Below are 25,425 nucleotides of genomic sequence, written 5' to 3'. Positions count from 1 at the left end.
TTACCTCGCACATGTCGGATAAACGTTTATTATTACGTAATATTGCCGTTACGGAAAATGAACAAAATTAACAGATAAAACACTTAATTGCGAAATCGGTACCGGAACTATGTCGTCAGAAGAAGATAGTGTTGAAAATTTGTCATTTTCAGCCAAATGTAAGTCAATATCTGGTATTATACTTTAACAGAAGGACCTGAAATACGTATATGAAAATACCAGCTACTTAGGTTTTCCCTTTAAATTGACAAATGTCTTTTTCTGATCTTCCAAGGCCAGCTGATCACATTATGTTCATGTGACATGTTCAAATTTTACAAAAAAGAGTGTTGACTATAGTCTATTTTTTGTTGATAAATAATGGACAGCATCTTTGCTCTAATGGTAGATACGTACGTTTATCACTGAGATATTTTCATTTTGTTTTCTGTTTATTGAACATGTGTTGAAAATTTAAAAATATTTGTATATATTTCATTATTTGTTATATTTATATGTTTATGATGGAGCACATTTTTGTTTCAATTCCTGTTTACCATCTATGATAATATATATACATATGTTTTTTTTTAAATAAATAGAAAAAAACAATTTAAATTGTTTTCAAAAATTATGTCATCAAAATCATCATAATCATCCCAGAAATTGAACTGTGTTGCTGGGTAACATTAAAACTATGTTTTGAATAATTGTGTAATGGAACCAGATTTCATTGCAATGTGACAAAACTTTATTTGTGAGTTAAATAATCTTATAATCCGTTTTATAATAATAAATAACTGGTCAATAGTCATAATCAAGTCCTAAATCTTGATTATACTATCAAACTACTGTATATTGTTTACATGTTTAACCGCATAGTGATATTTAGTCCAAAATATGTTATCAAAAATGAAAATTATTTCCATTAATTTAACATAATTATTCACATAATTTGGTAAAGGGGCCGGCCGGGGTACTGAACTCGGAAAGACATGAAATTTAAAACCTGAAATTGTTCCATGGTAAATAAACATCGTGAAAAATGAAGCATAAGAAATTTAATCGTAACTATTAAGGAAAAAAGTACTAGACATTTTCTCAGCTGTTCTTGGAGACCATACAGAAATGAAGACCTCATGGTCACTACAAGCATCTACTAGTTGCATCTGATTTAAAAACAAATATTCTTAGTAGTTTGATGAACTTTATTACATACCATACATAAAAAATAGAATTGCAAAAGTAGAATAGTAACCAAATTCTATTATACATAAAGTTTTATTAGATTACACATTCACGTTTTAGAGGGTATTATAAAGTCCTGGTTTACTCTTAAACAAATGCATGAAAAGCATGAGAAGTTAGGTGTATCAAAACGAAACTATGAAAATAAATAGAGAGAAGCATGCACATCAAAATAAACAAAAGAAAACGAGAAATAAAACGTCAAAAACGTTGCAAGAAAATAACCCTTTACCATCCTCTTGTAAATCTACTCATCATCAATATGTAAAGATGAACATGTACATTTTAGTTTCTTGTGTACAATTTGGAAATTAGTATGGCGTTCATTATCACTGAACTAGTATATATTTGTTTAGGGGCCAGCTGAAGGACGCCTCCGGGTGTGGGAATTTCTCGCTACATTGAAGACCTGTTGGTGACCTTCTGCTGTTGTTTTTTTATTTGGTTGAGTTGTTGTCTCTTTGACACATTCCCCATTTCCATTCTCAATTTTATGTACCGGTCCAGTATTAAAAACCTTCACCATATTATGATTTCAAATATAATGATAAATTGCTCAGAGATTTGGATTTAAAAAATTAACAGAAATAACATGTTCATGAATAAAAAAACAATTAAAACACACGACAATGCATGCAAGCCAGAGAAGATCATAAATTTACTTCTTTATTGTATCAATATAATGTTTCTATCATACATTTGTCATTGTTTGTAGGTAATGGAAATAATGGAAACAATGAGCAGTTTAGGAAGCAAGTGGAAATACAAAGGCTTAGAAATCAAGCACAGGTTTGTTAACCTTTCAAATCAATTAAAACTTGCAATTGGTTGAATTGTTACATTAAAATTGGTTGATTTGTTATATCGTGTACATGTATAATGTACATGAATGTTTTATTTGTTTTATGATATACATGTAATTTTGAGCAATAACACAGGTCTTACAATTATTTGGTAAACATATGCATTTGAATGAAAAATGTGCATTGAGTGAAAAGAGCCACTATATGTATTAATTTTGAGGTTGCTTGGTTAAAGTATAAGCTTATGTGATCAATAAATAGACTGAAATTGGAGGTTTCCTTAGCTTTTATTTGATGTTAATTGTAAGCAGACCTAAGAGTGTTCATCATCAAAATCCATGAATTAAGTACCCATTCCAAAATTTTCCTACTTGCTTCTACAAATCTTCCTCTATGTACATTGTGTAATGCCATTAAACATGCTAAGCACCTTTTATTTTGTTTTTGGTTGAAACAAACTTTTTGGGGATTTAGCTTGGGTTTGCATTCCAAACACCTGTTATTTGAGAATGGTCTAATATCTTGTAAATAGTAGAGATTCTTAGTGAATTTCCCACCCCTAAACCATATATTTCCTTGCTTGCCTTATAGTTAAAGTTTTATTGAATGACTTGTATGTAAAATAAATTTCCAGGGGTCATCCCCACCCCTTACTTTTAAGAATGTTCCAACATCTTTTGAATTGATATGATCTCAAACCAATAAACATTAATGTTCTTTTTTTTATGTCAAGATGAATGGAATGATATGTAGGTTTAGTTCCTTGGGGTTTACATTTATGGGGATATGTTTTGGAAACTTCATCACAGTATATTATGTAATCAATTATCATTCCTTACTTGTTTATATTGAATCACACACAATTGCCACCAATTACTGTGAAAATTCACCATCAAGAATTGTAATTTAGTATTTCAGTTCTACACCTTGATCATGTTGATATAGCTATATAGCTTATAACAACCTGGTCTCATTTGTTGGCTGGTATAAATAAAATAATGTTTCTCAGAAGTAAAAATTTTCCAATATGGACCAACAGAAAACTAATTTATCTTATCTCTATATATATATATATATACAATGTATTCTTATTGAATAACAACATTGATTGCTAGGTCATTGAACCCCTGACAATGATAAGTTAACTGGTCTATTGATGACACATTGGCCTTTTGGTTGCTTGGTTATTGAACCCATACTTTAATAAGTGGTCTGTCCAGGTACTTATAAGCCTATTGATTACTTGGTTATTGAACCCTGTACTATAATTACTGGTCTGTCAAGGTAGTAATTAATTAGCCCATTGATAGCTTTGCATTATTATTGAACATGTTGAACCCCTATCATTGTTTCATGGTTGTAGTATGTTATAAGTATACAATATTGTTGCAGGCCTTGCAGAAAGACATCAAAGAAAAGCTGACAGATGAACTTGATACACTTTTTGAACAGTTTATAAATGATGTAGAACAGTACGAACGACTGGAAGAACAAAACCAAAATTATGTCTTCAAAAGATCTATTTCTACAAGGTAGTATTTCAATAAAATAATTACAAATAACAGTAAGCTCACTTACATGACTAAGTCAAATGTGTGTATTGCATGGTCTTTTGTCTTTTATGTCTATTGTCATTGATGTACATTTTATGTAAGTAAAAGATGTTTTTTTTCTTGCATGAAATACAAATCACTTTCAACGTGCTAATATTACAGTAAATAGTATAATATTAAAAGAATCTTTCAGTAAAAAAAGGCGTAGAAGAAATGAATGTTTCTGTTAGGTGTTCGTTCATTTAATACTTTACCTGTTGTAACAGTTCTACGCATGCTTAAGTCAATGTGACATTATTTTATACATGTATCTTCAAAATATTGGCTTTAGTTGGTTGGTTGAGTTTACATTTAGTTAATATCTTTGATGTTACATGTTGGTAGATCACTTAAACTTGCATGGAGGTACACTTTAGTGAGAGGTTCTGTATGCATGCAACATAAGGGGGGTCTCATTGAGGGGTTACGATCCCAGATCCCGCTTACTGTTTTGTCAGATTCCTGTTTCCCTCTTGCACTAGTACGTAAGCACTTCTCATTATTTTTTTTCATTTCCTAGAGTCCCGCTAGACCTCATTTCCCGTTTTCACGACACAATAATTTGACTTTCACGTGTCACGTTTATAAAAAATCGGCAGTCAGGCTTAGACCCCAATGCGATCCATCATAAGGTCTCAGTTTGACTCTGTTTCCATGTTTTGTGTATTGGTTTGATGGGTACTTTAAAAATGTTATGTAGATCCATTCTCATTATATATGTATTACATGTATGTGAGTAAATTAGTTTATCCTCCTTTCATTCCTCATTGGATTTTGTCATGAAATCAATATTAAAGTTCATACCTTGGATACTACTGAGATCTTATGGAACAGGACTGTGTAGGTTTGCCCAAATAAGCTGAGACAATAGTGGGTCATGCTATCTTACTTTTTTTTTTTTCTTTCTGTCACTGTTTTTAAACTTATCTGTTTTTAAGTGATGAAAAACATTCCTATAGTTTTGTCATTTCACTAATAGAAATTTGATATAAGAAAAGTTTACAAGTTATGTATAAAGTTATTTTCTCTATAATAATGTATTGGTATAAAAATAATTCATTCCTTTTAAATTGAAAGACCTCTGCATTATGCATTTTACAGAAAATCGTCAGTAAAAGAATTTATACCCATACAAGGCCCATGATCCTTTTCTAATCCTAAATCTGATAATTAATCTGGGATATTTTAAATCAGTGAATTTCTATACCTGTGTTGTCAGTTTGTCTTGTGGTTTGGTATAGGTAACCTCAGGTGAACTTTTTTTGTAGGGAGACAGGTTTTTCTGAAAAAATTCTAAAATATTTTAAAATTATTTTGCATTTTATATGAACTCAATTAGATAAACTGTGAATTATTTGCTAATTGGAAACCTTTATTACTGAGTAGTTACAATTTTTGGTAACATTTTTTCCCCCAACTACTGTCAAGATTTTTTGCTTTTCGGCTTAACCTTAAAAAGAAGGGGATACAAACAACAGCAAGAATGACAGATCTGGAGTTTTATATATATACTAGAACACACCCGTGATCTCACGGGTCCGTGACTGAATTAAAGTATATAACTATGCGCAAGCCTTATTTTAGTATTAGAATTGTCATCTGATAAAGTCATGTCGATTATAAGATACACGGCAGTTTTCTCTGCTTTCAAATCTTTCTGTTTGACATGTTTGAACCCGTCGAACTTGAACTTATCAATTATTGATAATATTTATTATTTGGAAAACAATAGGTCCTGGAATGGAGTCAACAGCATTGTCTATATTAGTTATAAATAAAGTTAAATTCTTTGTTTCGCAGTTTTACGTCATGCCCACTAACAAATAGAAAACTGTACCTATACGCCCTATTTTTAGTCCAGATTTTTAGTATTCGTATTGTTATCTTAGAAAGTCTTACTGATTAAAATATTACAATAGGTAACAATTTGACAATTTAGTAGTGTCAACCTTGTGATTATGACCCGTATATATAGCATATTAATCCTGAATACACCGTTTGGTGGTGCGCCTGTCAGATGCGGAACGTACATAAGGTAATAGGTAACAGGTGAATATACTATTGGTATCGGTATCAGACTCGACCCGGGAACTTCTTAATTATTGGCAATTTTAATTACGTGGAAAACAAAAGGGCCTGGAGTGGTGTGATTTTTAATCTACACCTTTGTACTATATTAGTTATATATAAAGTTGAATTCTGTGATTCGTCGTTTTTACGTGATGACGGCTGACAAATTGGACCTCGTAATTTTAGTATTATAGATACACATTTTAATTCTACAGCTATATGACTGACAGCTTAATTGCCTCTGTTTATAATAGTTAATGTTAGTGTTGGTTGGATAGGATAGTTAATATGTATGGTAGTGTTAATTGGATAGGATAGTAGTTAATGTAAGTGTTGGTTGGATATGATAGTTAGTAAGTATGGTAGTGTTAATTGGATAGGATAGTAGTTAATGTTAGTGTTGGTTGGATAGGATAGTTAATAAGTATGTAGTGTTAATTGGATAGGATAGTAGTTAATGTAAGTGTTGGTTGGATATGATAGTTAATAAGTATGGTAGTGTTAATTGGATAGGATAGTAGTTAATGTTAGTGTTGGTTGGATATGATAGTTAATAAGTATGGTAGTGTTAATTGGATAGGATAGTAGTTAATGTAAGTGTTGGTTGGATATGATTGTTAATAAATATGGTAGTGTTAATTGGATAGGATAGTAGTTAATGTAAGTGTTGGTTGGATATGATAGTTAATAAGTTTGGTAGTGTTAATTGGATAGGATAGTAGTTAATGTAAGTGTTGGTTGGATATGATAGTTAATAAGTATGGTAGTGTTAATTGGATAGGATAGTAGTTAATGTTAGTGTTGGTTGGATAGGATAGTTAATAAGTATGGTAGTGTTAATTGGATAGGATAGTAGTTAATGTTAGTGTTGGTTGGATATGATAGTTAATAAGTATGGTAGTGTTAATTGGATAGGATAGTAGTTAATGTAAGTGTTGGTTGGATATGATAGTTAATAAGTATGGTAGTGTTAATTGGATAGGATAGTAGTTAATGTTAGTGTTGGTTGGATAGGATTGTTAATAAGTATGGTAGTGTTAATTGGATAGGATAGTAGTTAATGTTAGTGTTGGTTGGATATGATAGTTAATAAGAATGGTAGTGTTAATTGGATAGGATAGAAGTTAATGTTAGTGTTGGTTGGATATGATAGTTAATAAGTATGGTAGTGTTAATTGGATAGGATAGAAGTTAATGTTAGTGTTGGTTGGATATGATAGTTAATAAGTATGTAGTGTTAATTGGATAGGATAGTAGTTAATGTTAGTGTTGGTTGGATAGGATAGTTAATAAGTATGTAGTGTTAATTGGATAGGATAGTAGTTAATGTAAGTGTTGGTTGGATAGGATAGTTAATAAGTATGGTAGTGTTAATTGGATAGGATAGTAGTTAATGTAAGTGTTGGTTGGATAGGATAGTTAATAAGTATGGTAGTGTTAATTGGATAGGATAGTAGTTAATGTTAGTGTTGGCTGGATAGGATAGTTAATAAGTTTGGTAGTGTTAATTGGATAGGATAGTAGTTTATGTAAGTGTTGGTTGGATATGATAATTAATAAGTATGGTAGTGTTAATTGGATAGGATAGTAGTTAATGTTAGTGTTGGTTGGATAGGATAGTTAATAAGTATGGTAGTGTTAATTGGATAGGATAGTAGTTAATGTAAATTTCGGTTGGATATGATAGTTAATAAGTATGGTAGTGTTAATTGGATAGGATAGTAGTTAATGTTAGTGTTGGTTGGATATGATAGTTAGTAAGTATGGTAGTGTTAATTGGATAGGATAGTAGTTCATGTTAGTGTTGGTTGGATAGGATAGTTAATAAGTATGGTAGTGTTAATTGGATAGGATAGTAGTTAATGTAAGTGTTGGTTGGATAGGATAGTTAATAAGTATGGTAGTGTTAATTGGATAGGATAGAAGTTAATGTAAGTGTTGGTTGGATAGGATAGTTAATAAGTATGGTAGTGTTAATTGGATAGGATAGTAGTTAATGTTAGTGTTGGTTGGATAGGATAGTTAATAAGTATGGTAGTGTTAATTGGATAGGATAGTTAATGTTAGTGTGAGTTGGATAGGATATTTTTAATGCATATGGTAGTGTGAAGATGTTAGAATAATTAAAGTGCATTATAGTTTTTGGCTGTTAGGATAGCTATTTCATTTAATGCTTGTTAGGATAGCTGGTAATGTTGGTCTGTTAGGATAGCTAGGTCAAGTGATGTTTTTTAGAATAGCTAGTGTATGTAATGTCTATTTATTGCAGATGTCAAACTAATTTAAAAGATAAATAGTATGTATTACTGACCTGTTTATCTGCTTAACAGTACATTCATTGTGGATCCCTGATAGAAATCGCTCATCTATCAAAGAGTAAATATAACTGTGAACAAGATATCAATATTTAAAAAAAAACTACAGGGTTAAATTTTTATTACATTCAGAGATAAAGATCATCTTGTAGCTATCATATCATATGAGCAATGTATAGAGTTACAAGTTGCCTTTATTTGGACAGGAAGTAGTGAATAGTTAAATACTTATAATTAAACGATGACAAAATTTGTTTTCATTAACATTTGTTTCTGTTTTAAGGAAGTGTTAGGGGTCCACTGAAGTGTACTATAACAGGTTTGGGGCTTTCCGACATACCCTGCATGAACTAATGTTTATTAGATAAAATTAGCATGATATACTACTAACATGTCAGAAGAGCTTTGACCTAGATTAAGTAAATTGTTTTTTTGTAGAACGTAAGACATAGAGATTCCTATCCAGCAGCTCCAACTTAAACTATTCGTACATGTATAAATATTTATGTTTCAGAAAGTAGAATAACTGGACCCTTCATATACTATTTATTGTTGTCTTATGTTAAAAGGTGTCTTTCTGGTTTATGTCTATTGTCCTTGACCTCTATTCCACAGTTAAGCAACTGCTTAAAAAATTGGTTTGGGCAAGTTCTTCATGTCAGTCAGACTGTTCCTCTGACCTTTGTCCCCTTACACGAACCTCTGGCAGGGTTTATATGACATTTACCCAATTTTAATGGACATTGTTAATGCTAAGTTTATGTGATATCTGTAGTAAAACCTTAAAGCTTTTCATTTTAAAATTTAATAATGACATGTAAGGCAGGTAAGACATCTCAGGATTTGCTCTGTGTGTTGTTAACCTAAATATGGGAATATTCTAATTCTATAATTGTTTTATTAATTTTGCTTATAATAACACCTTGTAGACAAGTATTTAGTTTGATCACTGTTTACACCACTGTTTCACTTGCAATTGCTTGTTAATCTTTCTTACATAACTGCTTTTGTGCTAATTTTATTTATTTTATTTCAAGAAGGGATTTTTTTTCTTCATTGTAATTATTATTTAGGTTATAGTTTTGATGTGTAGAAACATGTGTTATCTGGTAGATAATGGATAATCAGTTGAAAAATAGAAAGTCTTACATCCACATCCTGTGGTGTGTGGTGGATAGTTGTGGCATTGGGAATCATACCACATCCTTTGGTGTGTGGTGGATAGTTGTGGCATTGGGAATCATACCACATCCTTTGGTGTGTGGTGGATAGTTGTCGCATTGGGAATCATACCACATCCTTTGGTGTGTGGTGGATAGTTGTGGCATTTGGAATCATACCACATCCTTTGGTGTGTGGTGGATAGTTGTGGCATTGGGAATCATACCACATCCTTTGGTGTGTGGTGGATAGTTGTGGCATTGGGTATCATACCACATCCTTTGGTGTGTGGTGGATAGTTGTGGCATTTGGAATCATACCACATCCTTTGGTGTGTGGTGGATAGTTGTGGCATTGGGAATCATACCACATCCTTTGGTGTGTGGTGGATAGTTGTGGCATTGGGTATCATACCACATCCTTTGGTGTGTGGTGGATAGTTGTGGCATTTGGAATCATACCACATCCTTTGGTGTGTGTTGGATAGTTGTTGCATTGGGAATCATACCACATCCTTTGGTGTGTGGTGGATAGTTGTTGCATTGGGAATCATACCACATCCTTTGGTGTGTGGTGGATAGATGTCGCATCGGGAATCATGCCACATCCTTTGGTGTGTGGTGGATAGTTGTCACATTGGGAATCATGCCACATCCTTTGGTGTGTGGTGGATAGTTGTCGCATTGGGAATCATACCACATCCTTTGGTGTGTGTTGGATAGTTGTCGCATTGGGAATCATACCACATCCTTTGGTGTGTGTTGGATAGTTGTCACATTGGGAATCATGCCACATCCTTTGGTGTGTGGTGGATAGTTGTGGCATTGGGAATCATACCACATCCTTTGGTGTGTGGTGGATAGTTGTCACATTGGGAATCATGTCACATCCTTTAACTGTATAAGGATATTGTCTGTCTACTTTCTCATCACTTAAAAATGATAATCCCAATGAAAGGAATAAGGAAAACTGAACAAAGTTTACATGTATAGACTCTCAGAAAAATATTTATTACAAGAGCCTCAGAATGCAAAATATTTATTCAGGACACCATAAAAAGCTATAATTGTTGAGCCTTTGTCATTTATGTTGCTAAAGCCAGACATAGCGTTCAACAACATCCCCAGTTAGGTTCAGTATCTGAAAGAAAAAAAATATTTAAACATTAAAAACTTTGACAAACCTTCATTGAAATTTAGGAAATTTGGACAGAAGCTTGTTTATTTCCCAAAATGCAGAATTCAAAACAAAATTTATAAAATATATATTTTATATTTCTGTTTTTTTACTGACAAATGGACTTAAAAAGAGGGATGAAATATACCAGAGGGACAGTCAAACTCATATATCGAAAATAAACTGAGCCTGCCATGGTTAATAAATAAACACAAAAAAAACACATGCAAGACACAACATAATAAACGAAAGACTTAGCAACATGAACGGGAGGTTAAGCAGATCTTGCTCCACATCTGGCACCCAATGTGTTGCTCAAGTTATTACAAACACAGTAAAAAGTCTAATTTGGTAGGTCTCCTTCTTTTAAAGGAAACAGGATTGTATTTACAACATAAGCAACATATTATCTTTCTTGTAAACATTCAGATTCAATCTAAGATTAAAGATTTTCAGTCATTAAACCTTCAATGAATTTTAGGAAATTTGAACAGAAGCTTAGTTCTGACCAAAATACTGTTATTCAGAGTAAAATCTTGAAAACATCTATTTTTTTCGGTGCAGGATATATGTCGATGAGTTAGAAACCAAGCAACAAAGTTAACCAAAATTATCTAGTGAGTAAGATGCCTAAACAGTTTATTTTTTTACCACAAGTTACAACATTATAGCAATTTATTTGGGTACTCTATTTTACAGCAGAAAGAAAAATGGTGAGCTTCCTGACAAAGTGTTTTTACCAAGGAGATCAGTTCTCACGTAAGTTTTTATCAGTAACTTTACAATGTACTTTATCAGCCTGAGTAAAACTGTTTTGTTTTCACCACATGTGGACATGTATTGTTTGTATTATTCTTTGTTCATTGTTATACCACCGCTTTAAAAAAGGGGGGTATACTGTTCAGTCCGTCCGTCCCATGAATATTTTTCGTTGCATTTTTCTCAGGAACTACAATACAAGGATTTCTAAAATTTGGTTTCAGGGTTTATCCAAGGCAGCTAAACCGTGTGATGCGTTTTCAGATTGATCACTTGACAACTTCCTGTTTACCGAACACTTGTATGATTTTACACTATTAATATTATCCACTTGCGGCGGGGGTATCATCAGTGAGCAGTAGCTCGCAGTTTCACTTGTTTTTCCTTCAATGAAGGGCATCTATTATTGTTGATTTTGTTTGGTGTTGTAAGTTGGGTTAAAAATAAAAAAGTGCAAAACAAAAATGCATCAGACAGGTCTTTAATGACACACAATGTCATTTTAGTTGTAAAAAAAATGCAATACAATTAAGAATGAATTAAAAGGGAGAAGGCTGTACAATCTTTTCTGATTCTCTTTCAAGCATGATTTTGTTTTACAATTTAAAGTTTAAAATGCAGTAACTTGTTACTGTTTCTGTTAGAAAATTTCAGCCTTTTGGATATCTGTATAGTTTAGAGGAAAAAAAAGAACTGAAGAAGGCCAATGGCTGAAACGTCTCAAAAAGTTGGTTTATTGATACAATTATATCTGTATATGGATAGGAAACAAGGCTTACTAAAAAATATATCAATCAATCTATATCGTTATGTTATTTTATTCTTGTTTATTTGTAGAGAGTTGTTTGAGATAAGCCATATAAAGACCATCTACCACATGTTTGTTGCCATTCTCATAGTGTTTTGTCTTAACACATTTGTCTATGATATTGTTCATGAAGGAAGGTATGTATTCAGTCTTGATCGTATAAAGAGAGCAAATAAATGGCATTGGAAGGAATAAAGATATATTGTGTTGACTATTTTGAACCTGTATATATTTGCATTAATTGATTCAATAGCTTCTTGATAAATATACTCATCATATATACTCTATAAAGGAACATGTCAGCAAGAAGAGGGGCACAGTTGTTTCAATAAAGAATGGCAATACTAGTCTATTTTATAGAAACATGTCAAAATAGTTTCATATAAGGTAGATGTGATATCGCAATCAAACTTCAACTCAAAATACAACACAAATATATGTTCTGGTCATTGATATGTGAGTTGACTGAGTCATTATTGTCCATTGGTAATTTGCAGTGTCCATATTGACACAATTTCACTTGTTTCTTTCTTTCATTTATTCATATGTTTATCTTAAAGATATTGTAAACTTTCAGAATAAATCTAAACTTTGAGATGATGCAGTGGGCATTAGGGAAGAAATCCAAGGTGATGGAATTATGGGTGATGATGCAGTTGAGTACTCTAGTCATTGTGTATCCTATGTTCTATTACTGGGCCAATAACAGACCTGTAGGACCAGCAAGTATGTAGACCTAGAGAGAGACCAATAAAAATTATAGACCTTGAAATCGGTTAATAATAAGATGACAACTAATTGATACACAAATTTCATAAGACATACAGATCTAGAACAGAGGCTTCAACAATAGACATATTTCTATACAATATGTCAACCTATATATGCAATGAAGTCTTAAGAATATTTATTACATTTTTGTCATCATCATTTAATTCTTTAAATGTTAGAAAAACTATTAAGATATGACACATTTGAAATCATGACAAAAGACAAGCATTAAGGGGTTCCTATCAATGAACCTGACTAAATATTACCAGTATGGAATAATAAACATTACTGTTTCGTAGACTTCTTGATGTTATTAAAAATGAGGTCAAATAAAATTGAAAATGAAAATGGGAAATGTGTCAAAGAGACAACAACTCGACCATAGAACAGACAACAGCAGAAGGTCACCAACAGGTCTTCAATGCAGCAAGAAATTCCCGCACCTGGAGGCGTCCTTCAGCTGGCTCCTAAACAAATATATATACTAGTTCAGTGATAATGAATGCCATACTAAACTCCAAATTGTACACAAGAAACTAGGTCTAAGTATATCATGCCATCTTACTCTCTTTTATTACTGATTATCAATAGTTCAATACATCCAATTGTATTTTAATTGTTTTATATAGTAAATTGTATGATTGAATATAAATTCATATTGAAAGTTGAATGCATATTATAGTAGCCAGGTTAAAAAAGTCTCAAATTGCTTAATTTCGTTATATCTTTCAGAATGGATAGATTATGTTGTTTTGTCTTTCTATATGGCATTTATGTTAGCATTTCTTGTATTACCTGTAAATTACATCATGGAAAATGCTCTACCTCCTGCGTCAACTGTTATTATAGCATGTGAACAGGTAGGTCATATATCATGTTCAGAGATTCAATACTTAAAAAGAAGATGTGGTATGATTGACAATGATACAACTCTACATATGAGACCAAATCACACAGAAATTAACAATTATAGGTAACAGCCTTCAACAAAGGTCAAAGGCTGTACATCATAGTATAAGTTTACTTTTCTTTATGTTTTTTTTCACCTGTCCGCAGAAATGGAATGGTAAACTGATATGATTGATATGTGATAGTGTTTGTCACTGGCTAATGTAAGGAAATTTGTATGACAATATAGCAATAGATATGTAAAACAAATATTAAAAAAGTAAAATGGAGAGCTCTGAATTTTTTCAAAGGATTGCTCTTTAAATTGTCACTATGGAAACTAATAAAAAAAATTGGGGGAAAAAAATATTAGAAGCATAAACTTTTTGTAAAAAGCATTATTCTTTACGTATATATATATATATTTTTACAAATAATTATTATCTGACCTGTTTTGATTTATGCCATAAACTTGATAATTATTTTACATAAGTACTTTGATTTTTCAGCTTAGGTTGATAATGAAGATGCATTCATTTGTGAGGGAAAATATACCAAGAGTTTTAAATTTTAACAACAAAAAAGGTAGGTAAAAGTAGCTTACAGATAATTAGGTAAAAGCTACATCAATAAAAGGGTTGTTTTAACATTTCTTGTGCTGGTGTAATCAAGGGAATTCAACATCCATGGTATTTGAGGTAGTAATTGTGCTCGCTTAGACTTCAAACAGCCAGAGTAAATGAGATAGTTTATGTAAGAGTATACCAAATTTTTAATGCATTTTGTAAATACAAAAGTTTGTTGTCAATTGTCCTGATTTTTCAGTTACTGTGGGTGGGGGTATCTGTGATCACCAGATAACCTCTCTAGTTTAACCTAAGATGGTTACTTTGTTTCTCAGTTACTATGGGTGGGGGTGTCTGTGATCACCAGATAACCTCTCTAGTTTAACCTAAGATGGTTACTTTGTTTCTCAGTTACTATGGGTGGGGGTGTCTGTGATCACCAGATAACCTCTCTAGTTTAACCTAAGATGGTTACTTTGTTTCTCAGTTACTATGGGTGTGGGTGTCTGTGGTCACCAGATAACCTCTCTAGTTTAACATATGATGGTTACTTTATTGATACATGTATATATTACAGATGATGACAGTCCAAGTGAAGAGGTCATGTGTCCTGATTTCTCAAAATATTTATACTTCCTGTTTGTACCAACCCTCATATACAGAGATGATTATCCACGGTAGGATATTTATTATACTTGAACATTTTAATAAATTATATTGATATACATTAATTTCAGCAGCAGTACGTAATTGAATTGTAGTAACAATTTTTTTTCATTGGCTAAAGTTTACCATCAAATCCATGGTTGACATGTCATAACTAAAGAGTATGCAGGCATACGAAATTGCTTGGATCAAGAGATGTTATATTACTATTGTATAGAAAAATAAAACAACACCTACCTCAAAAACACTGATTTTTTTTTTATCCAATTAATATCATAGAATAAACATGATTGGTCAGTTTGGTCATTTTCATCTGTATGATGATGCTTGGCCATGATGTTTATGCTCCTGAAGTTTTGAGCAAATATGACTTTTTTTTCAAGCTTAAACCATTCATTTCTTTGTGTATGAATAAATGCATTAGAATAGAAAAAAAGTGCTGTAGCTATAGAGTTGCTGCTGTCAATTTTTTTTGGTCTTTTAACCTGTTAAAAGTTCAATGGACAGGAGTTTATTATCCAGTTTTATACATTTAAAATTATGTAGAGTTTACTATGTTTTCAGGACAAAAACAATAAGATGGAATTATGTTGTTACAAACTTTGGTCAGGTGATTGGATGTTTGTTCTTTATCTACTACATATTCATGAGGTTTTGTGTGCCATATTTCCACAACTTTAACCAGGAACATGTTACCCCAGAGTTACTAGTAATGACTGTGTTTGGTTGTATGTTACCAGGGACACTAGTTTTATTTATAGGTATGTAACGTAAGTGTATTATGACTTGAAGCATTTTAATTAAGTACATATACAAAAGAAAGGAAGTAAATTATGTAAAAACAGTAATCTTGTTTTTCTGTTTATTACTTATAAATGGACTTAGTTTTTCTGTCAGGATAAATTACATACAATCTGTGGTTAAAGTTTTAAAATTTTATTAACTATGGACTTAGTTTTTCTTCCAGTTAATATAAAAAAGAAGATGTGGTATGATTACCAATGAGACAATTATCCACAAAAGACCAAATTGACACAAACATTGACAACTATAGGTCACCGTACGGCCTTCAACAATGAGCAAAGCCCATACCGCATAGTCAGCTATAAAAGTCCCCAATAAGACAATGTAAAACAATTCAAACGAGAAAACTAACGGCCTCATTTATGTAAAAAAAATGAACGAAAAACAAATTTATAACACATAAACAAAGGACAACCACTGAATTACAGGCTTCTGACTTGGGACAGGCACATACATAAATAATGTGGCGGGGTTAAACATGTTAGCGGGATCCCAACTCTCCCCCTAACCTGGGACAGTGGTATAACAGTACAACATAAGAACGAACTATAAAAATCAGTTGAAAAAGGCTTAACTCACCAGATAGACAAAAAATACAAGTGGATGTGGCTGAGTACTTAAACATCCCGACACAAAAAGACACAATGAACAGATCTGAGAGTACTAGCAGTTATCTGACTGCTAGTTCACAGCCACTAACAACTAATACAAAAATCATGCCTCTAAGACTAAACACTCAATCCGTACACATCCAACATTCAATGGATTTAGTGTAAAGAGGTCATAAACAGCCATGAAAAACGACCTTGAGCAATGCCAAGTTACAGGTATCGACAGATTGTAGATCCATGAAAATGTATATGTATATAACATACTAGTAATATTTAGTAACCTTACATACAGTCTGCAGTTTAAGTTTTTAAAACATTTATAAGTTTCATAAACATCATGGTTTTTATCAAACTTGGACAGAAGCGTCTTACAATCAAAAGATAGTATAGAGGGAAATTTATTATTTTTTCCACATTTTTTGTTGAGGCTGTGATTAAAAGAAAAAATGGGGGGGAGACTGGGTTCAGTGGAACCTTACAAATTTTGTGTTATATTATCAGGATGTTTTCTAGATAATTACTATTGATGAAGGAGCTCTATGTAAACTTTGTGAATGCAGTAGTACATACATATTATGAAATGTTCGTATTGCTACCATTCAATTAAGTTGATTGCTTAAATTTAATGCAAAAATAAGCACAGCTGTTATTATTACTTTCTAAAATTTGAAGATGTAACTATGACAAAATGTATGTTCTTTTACAGGATTTTTTGCCATCCTTCATTCCTGGTTTAATGCCTTTGCAGAGATGTTAAGATTTGCAGATAGAATGTTCTATAAGGTATTTTGTTAAAACTATTTCAGTTATTAGAAAAATGATTTCAAGAATGCAAACTATTCAGTTGTATAAGAGTTACTACTGCTGAATCAAAGCTTCTAATGTCAGCATAACATTCAAATTATTTTACAATTTGTTTCCTTTACCAAACCAAATTAGGAATGTAGTGCTATCCCATTCATCTGTTTCTCCATCCATCTGTCAGTCCCAGTAAAGGTTAATTTCTAAACAACAAGCCGCATGACTCGAGGGCTGATATTTACTGAGGGTTGATAATACCTTTGATATGAAAAATGACATGTTATGATCTTTTTATCATATGCTTCAACAATTGAGAAAAATTAAAGATTTATTTATTGATCTCAAAAACAAATTCAGAGTAAATTTGATATGGAATCTTTCTAGCATATGCCTCAACAGAGAAGAAAAACAGCAGTAGACCTATGATATATTTTAATATGGATGATAAAAATAATCAACAATATATATAATGAACACTGTTTGGAAAAGTCAACATTTCTAAAGTACTTTTCTAGATTATGTTTAAAACTTTTAAAAATGCATTTTTTTGCCCCGCAACAAAGTTGTCGGTGCCATATAATTTTACCCTTGTCCGAAATTCCGTCATTCCCGAAAAAACAAACCATTTTTCAGAGTTTTTTTTCTAAACGCTTCAAATATTGGGCTGATTTTTGGTATGTAAGTTAACCATGATGAGTTACAGATCAAGATAAAGTTTCGTTCTGCTCCACTAATTTTTTGCTAAAATTATGGGCTTTGGACTTTGAGAAATTGTTAAAAATCACAGTTATACAGATTTTTTTTTCTAAACGCCTTCAGATATGGGGCTAATGTGTGGTTTGTGAGTTAACCATTATGAGTTACAGATCAAGTTTAAGTTTTATTCTGCTCCGCTAATTTTTGCTGAAATTACTTGCTTTGGACTTTGATAAATTATTTTAAAATTACAGTTATACAGATTTTTTTTCTATACACCTCCAGATTTTCAGCTGATTTTGATATGTGAGAGTAACAGTGAGACTACCATTATGTGTTATTGTAATTTCACATTTTTGAACTTTTTGGGACGGGCCATTTGTGTCGCTTTGACACATCTAGTTTTATCATTTGTTTATTTATTTTTTATTTTATGCAATATACTTTCTAGTATTCAAATAATTGTTTTGTACCTTACTGCGTAATGTTTTTCACTAAAAAGGTACCATTGAGGTGTATTTTCCTGAATTTGCCGAGTTTTGCTGGAATGCCATGTGATAATGTTACAGAAATGCATGTGATAATAATCGAAGCATGTGAAAAAAAATGATCATATCAGCTCGCTAAACACCATTTTGGAAAAATACTGAATTCACGTTAATCTAATACTTTTATCATACAGTAAAAAGGCTTTAAAAGTATATGTTATTTTCTCTAAGTATTTGATAAATTCTAATATACTGCAGCTGTGCTATTTGAGCAGTCAAATTGCATTGACCGTATATTCATATGTCATATACAGTCACTGACCGTATATCACCTTCTTTATGACGTTGACAATGTGTTTCTGTAGAGTTTTATTTATGACATCAATAAAACATACAGGTTCGCGGAAATTTAACGTTGCCCGCTTCAAATTACGAAATGATGTTTTTTTTATCCAAAATACTTCATTTAGAACAGTTTTAAGAGCTGCAGTATACAAAGAATAACCATACATTGTCTCGAAATATCAATGTTATTTGTACAAGGCTTAGAAACCGGTAGAAAGTGAGGCTGTGCCGAGCATTTCTATATTTAGTACACTTTTAAAGATATTACATCGATTGCTTAAGATTTGAATGTTAAATAAACAAATATCTTTTTTTTAAATTTGTGTAGGTAATTCATGTGCTAAATAATTGAACGTTATTTGATATTTTTCAGGATTGGTGGAATTCAACATCTTTTTCTAACTACTACAGAACATGGAATGTGGTTGTCCATGATTGGTTGTATACATATGTCTATAAAGATGTGTGTAAGGTAGGTGTAAAGTTATATGTATAATAATCATTACAGAAAAACTCAAAAGCAATTAAACATCTACAACTTTACAATGAAAAGACAATTTTTTAGACATAAAAGACCTTCAGTCCCAGCCAAATTAAAGAAGGATTTGTTTTACATGAAAAATTGCAATAAAAAGACTGATCATACTTTTTTTTTTAACATTACCAATTGTTTAGAAGCATTGTTTTTTTGAAAGTGCCTTCCTTAGGTACAATGTTTTTTTAATTTTTTTTTAGATCAAACAATTAAAATCACAAGAAAAATGAGAATTAAATGCACTGCAGTGGCATTTGCTTGTACATTTTATGTATAAAAGATCAAGATCAAAACAATTGGAAAATAAATTAATTGAGTGAGAGTTTGAATTTAAATTAAATCAGTCAGTTTTTTATTGCTCCATTACTTTATATATCCATTATTTATTTTGACAGGTTATAGGTAGAGGGAACAAGCCAGCAGCCATGGCCTGTGTATTTGTATTATATTGTTATCCTTTATTTTGACAGGTTATAGGAAGAGGGAACAAGCCAGCAGCCATGGCTTGTGTATTTATATTCTCTGCTATTTTCCACGAGTATGTTCTGGTGTTATGTTTTAACTTCTTTTATCCTGTACTGCTGTTTATGTTTGGTGGAGCTGGCTGTAAGTAAAAATTTTAATCGCAAAAATTATGCCTAATTTGAAATTAGAATTAATCGATTTTCTTTTGAATAAAAATACATTTATATTGCAATTTTTTGTATACCTCCCATTTATTTGATTGTTCACATTATTAAGAATTAAAGTGACTTGAAAGCAGATCAGATATAATTTAATGGGGGTCACATTATATAAATAAAACATAGCTGAGAGGATAGAGCAGATTGTTACCCCGAGAAAACATTTGTCAACTGAGGCGAAGGGGTAATAATCTGCTCTATCACCCTCTCAGATATGTGTTATCTAATTTATTATACTGAATGTTCTGTTATTACTGTCGATTAAATTTCAAATTCAAAGTAATAAACTATGACATCTTGTAGATAACAACCATCCATATTTAATAAAACGCACACTTGATCAAGCGTCACCATGAAGGGTAATAGAGTATTTGCCATAGGATAGAGTTGTATTTGATAAAGCGCACACTTGATCAAGTGTCCTCATGAAGGGTAATAGAGTAAATTAACACCCTCGTATTAGCCTATCAAAATCTGGCATTTTGACATGAAATATAATAATAATTTCTATTTTTCTTCTGTTTCAGTTGGTTTTATGTTCCTGACAGATAAAGGTGTATCTAGAAGTTGGAATGTATTTCTATGGGTAGCACTATTTACAGGGACGGGATTGTTGATGTGTTTGTATAGTATGGAATGGTATGCCAGGATTAACTGTCCAGTTAATACAGTGAGTAGTATTAATTCACTCACAGCTGCAAATATGTACAACTCACACAATTAATAGAGGAACAAGAAAAATGAAAAAAAAAGTATACTGAAAAATATTGTTAATAAAAGGAGATGTAGGTTATATGTCAAACAAACAGTACAGGAAAGAAATTTAGAGAATCTCTAATTTTGTTATACCATTTTACCATGTGGGTGGTCTGGGATAAGGGTGATAAATTAATGTGGTCACTAGATAACTAGATAAATGTGTTTGTTGGATAGCCACACAAATTATGCCTTACAACTGACCACACACGACCTCTCAAATAAGGTAGTTTTTGCTAAGTTTCTTTAACATGCAGAGAGCATGGTACTCCCTCAATACAAGGCATCACATTTAATGTCCCATTTTAGGCCTATCAGAGCTGCAATATAATACATCTCGCACAATTAAACTGATACCTACCTTTGAGCATCAGTTTTATCCAGATGACCATATTGTGTACCACAGTCAGACTTTTAGTCAAGTAGACAGGGATCATGTGCTTTGACCTAATTTTCATAGATCTTTAGTAGTGTGAAGATTAAGAGATACCTGTAGTAAGAAATTGATCATGATGACTTTCAACCTAAACAGTAAAGCAAGCGATTTCAGCTCTTTTTAAATTTCTTAATATTACTTCCTACAAATTCAGAAATTACTGGGTAAAATTGAGAATAGAAATGGGAAATGTGTCGAAGAGACAACAAACCGACCATAGAAAAAAACAACAGCATTTATTATTGCGATTGTTGAAGAAAGGACAAAAATGCGAGATTAATTATTTTGATTTTAGGAATGTCTGTGATCAGTTTATGATATATCAGAATGTGAGTTCTACTTATTGTGTGACGCACCAAGTTGCATTATTTCAGAAATTACAGTTTATGAAACAGGAAACCTGTTTAAAATATTATTTTATCCTTTCAGGACAACATCTTTGATAAACTAATTCCCAGATCATGGACCTGCAATTTTGAAGCCATGGAAAATAATTTGAAGTCACCATAGTTAGATCAACAGTTTTGATGAACAATTGAATTCTAAAACCGAATATGAGATTTTAACTCAGGATTCTCTCTATGTCTACATAAATATATACAATCATGGGACCAGTGTTTTTCATTAGATCAAGTATCGTAATTCTGTTGAACAAATGTTTATGCAATCATGGTGAAGGTCAAAATGACCCCTTATATTAAAAAGAAACTTGTTATCTTTTGATTTATTATTTTAGCTGATACCCAACTTTCTGTGACATATGAGGAGTAAAATCTTTCTAGTTTTCAGCTGCACTCAAATAGTGCATGATATTTTATTTTAAAAATTAAGGATTAAACAAAAGGATATTCTTTTGTGAAAAGTCACATTGTCTTTTTACTTTTCCATATTTGTAATTAACATGAAAAAATAAAAAAAAGAAAACTTTTGTTTTAACCTAAGGTTTGTCATTTGAAAACTGAATAGTATTTGAAAGAATCTTAGTAGGTACATTATGTACAGAATAGGACCATTACTTTTCAGATTTTCAGTTCTTTATCCATTGTAAAACAAGAATCCAGAAGTGATCCATTGATGATATGTTTTATTTTTGTCACTTAAAAAACTTTGACCACTGCCAAATTCTGTTTGTACTGGCATTATAACATTTATCATTCAGTTAATCATTACATGTATATTTTTGAGAATATCTGTATGCTCATGTCTTTGTTTGTGAATATGTTTTTATCTGGGAATTGTAGATTTGGTACAATTAGTGACTGGTTTTTGTCATTATTTCTGTAGATATTTACTTATCAGTATTGTTTACCTTTCATGGTAATAGTCATGTTTTATGTAATGTATAAATGGTTTACATTCTAGATTAAAAGCAATAGATATCGGTATAAAATACAGATATCTAATGTAAATAGTCAGCTAGAGAGAGATTTATTTATGTATACAGGATGAAAATATAACTGGTTATAATGTGACAGTTACCATGACAACCATTTAAAGATGGTACAATATTGTATTGTGTTTTTGAAATAAAGGGCATTCCATTCTCAGGCTGTTCATTCATGGTTAAAATAATACTGTCATCCATACAGTTCTTCAGAAATTGCCTTTATAAATGATTTTATTTAAATGCAGTCACATTTTGTTAAAGTTTTATCCTGTGTATTTGTTGTGTAAAACAGATAATGAATTCCAGTTATAAAATACCATCAAAATAGTTAACAATTTATATCTCCAAAGATTTGTATCAAAATACCTAGTATTGTTTTATTTTATTTTTGCTTTTCTCTAATAAACGAGTGCCTCTTGTCAAAGAAATGACATTGGAATGACTAGTTTGAAATAGTTATATATTATACTTTTACTAAAATGTACATACATTTATAAGTAATTGACTTTTATGTATTATGATGTTCTTGTTGATGTATATATAATCTGTTTTATGTTTGACTTTTGTCTTCCGTGTGCAATAATATTATAATAACCACAAGAGAATTATATTTTTGTATTTATGAAATGATCTCTTCATGAATTTATATACCACTTCTTCATTGTTTCATTAGAACTTTAAAGGCAAACAAAAATCTCCAAAAATTATACTAATGGTCTAATGTCTCAATATAGGTCCAAGAACACAAGTAATTCGTAGTGCATTTCTTTTAGAACATAAATGAAAATTAAAAAAATCCCACCTGCGCTTTCTCAATGAAATTTTTACAGTGTGTTGTACTTCAGTACTTTTGGGACAAATTATATCAAAATTATAGAAAACTTCATCGCCTCTAACTCAAAATATGGACAATTCTGTGTTTAGGGTGTCTTAAAATCTTTTGACAGCTTCCAAAGTGCTAATTTTTAACCTTTTTCAGCTGGACCAAATCACTACTTTCCTGTAAAATTCTGGACCCAAATTTTTTTACAGTGTAATTTCACCCCCCTACTTACAATTTGAGGCATTAAACATGGAGAAATAAATTTGGAAGGGGTATAAAAATTAATGGCAAGTAACCCACTGGTAACACTAGGGACTATATTCGTGAACAACGAAAATCAAGGGACGACAATTGTGGTCTCGAACCAATATACATTTATGTATGTATAGATTATTGGGTTTTCTACACATTGATATAGTAAAATATCAACCACAAGCCACAATGTGAACCTTTTGTCCAGCAACTGATATTTTACGATACCTATACGAAGAAACCCTGATTATCTGTTTATTGATCTATTACTGATCTTATTTCTTTCTTAAGGAGGCTCGAGGGTATACAAATTACAGAAAAAAAATAAACATTTGTTTTTCATTACAAATTTTATTTGTTACCTTTTGTAGTTGTTACTTTATCATATGGTACAAAAATCATTCAAAACAATCAATTCGTGTTGGCCCCAGATGACTTTTAAAATGTATACATCATTGAAAAAGTTCCAAATTATCTCCCTTTGGTGGAAAAATACCATTTTTTGGCTATAAAATTGAAATATCTTTTTCAACTCATCGGTGACCTATATTTTTTAATATAATTTCCATGTAAGCTGTACTTAAACTAAATTATTGTAAAATTTGAGCGATTTCTGTAATAAATTTCTTTTTTTATTTTGATGTTAACTTTATTTCTCTTATTACGTCAACAGAAAAAAACCACTTTTACACAAATGTATGCTTCTTTCGAAGGCAGATTGATAGCGCAAATGGACGGTGACCCCACATTTTTATTTTATTTTTCTATTAACTTTAATATAAAGTTCATTTATAGAAAAATATAGGGAAATCCTATATAAATGATTTAGACCCGCGAACCCCCTTAAGAGAGGTTTATGCCTTGATGAAAGCAAGCTTGATAACTTCTACTCACACACACCTAAGACATTGTGACATCGCTCTCGTCTCAAAGTCGTGATATGAGTATTACAGAGCGACTGAGCAGGGTGATATAGGCATAGGTAAGGATGATATGACATATCGCTATTTTACAAAATTTTCCTTTAATCTTACTGACTGATAATTTTCTTTCTCAGCAGTGTTGAGTGATATGAAAATTATTGCTAGAAACTCAGGGGGCTTGTGGCCATGCTAATGAAATTGACAACGTCCTCATAGGTAAAATAGCGATACACAGATTATCATTGGTCATCTCAACTTGATTGTTTTTCTCACTTTCGCTCTCCTTGCTCGAGCGAGAAAATCAATCTCCTTGAGATGATCAACGATTATCTATAATTATTGGTCTTTCATCTGCCTGTATCATTCTGCTTGGCTCTTCAAGTAAATTTGACACTATTTTACAAAGGTGTATAGTCAGATCTTTTTTATATTGCTGCTTAGCATTAAATGTCTTCCATGAATATTTAAAAACGAAAAATTACTTAATTACAATGCAGTGCTGTCTTTTCTCAATCTTTTTTTTCATGAATAAAAATTATTTACAAAATGCTTATTTGTCAATAAATTATTATTGGATTATGATTGGCTATACAAAGTAATTTTGGGTTTAATTTATAATCCAAGATGATCACCATACTTAGGGGGTCTGTTTCTGTGGCATTTGTAGAAGTTTGTGATAAGGTCAGTTCAAGGGGAACCACTGATGGTAAGTCAAATGATATTTCTGTGCAGTTGTATTACTGATGGAGGACATATTGCAGGAAAAGAATATAAGTATTAATGATAAAAGTGTATTGAAGTTGGAGTCTATAGGTTAAAGGTCAGGGTCACTCTGAATCAATATTTTTTTGTTTTCTTAACTTGGTTTTAGATACTTTTGCACTGAATTGTTTAGAACCAAAGATGATCCAGTGTGAATAAGGCTAACTTAGTTAGAGTATGGAAACAACAAGTTTTCCATTTATAAAGGGGCATAACTCTAAAACGGTTAAAGTGATATCACCTTAAATTCGAACTTCATCTGTGTTGTCTGATTGTAAACATTGTGTATTGCAGTAGTTTTGTAACATTTGGTTGAGGCAA

At 31.6% G+C, this 25,425-nt stretch overlaps 1 protein-coding gene across 2 annotated transcripts; it reads left to right on the top strand.

Annotated features, from left to right (window-relative positions):
- Positions 1-7: 7 nt before the first annotated feature.
- On the top strand, positions 8-24,564 carry LOC134706380 (sterol O-acyltransferase 1-like). 2 transcript variants are annotated; one of them, XM_063565274.1, is made up of 16 exons: positions 8-158; positions 1,943-2,016; positions 3,423-3,562; positions 7,962-7,988; positions 11,044-11,103; positions 11,941-12,048; positions 12,489-12,637; positions 13,415-13,542; positions 14,080-14,155; positions 14,714-14,813; positions 15,367-15,563; positions 16,924-17,000; positions 18,921-19,019; positions 19,553-19,688; positions 20,293-20,435; positions 21,387-24,564. In XM_063565274.1, the coding sequence occupies exons 1-16, from the start codon at positions 110-112 to the stop codon at positions 21,465-21,467; spliced, it is 1,644 nt and encodes a 547-aa protein (XP_063421344.1). In that variant the 5' UTR covers positions 8-109; the 3' UTR covers positions 21,468-24,564. The 2 variants fall into 2 exon arrangements, with proteins under 2 accessions (XP_063421344.1, XP_063421345.1); XM_063565275.1 differs by lacking the exon at positions 7,962-7,988.
- Positions 24,565-25,425: the final 861 nt, after the last annotated feature.

The sequence above is a fragment of the Mytilus trossulus genome, chromosome 2 (assembly GCF_036588685.1).
Source record: "Mytilus trossulus isolate FHL-02 chromosome 2, PNRI_Mtr1.1.1.hap1, whole genome shotgun sequence".
Lineage (NCBI taxonomy): Eukaryota > Metazoa > Mollusca > Bivalvia > Mytilida > Mytilidae > Mytilus > Mytilus trossulus.
The sequence above is the reverse complement of the archived record's forward strand: the minus strand, read 5'-3'. Positions and strand labels throughout refer to the sequence as shown.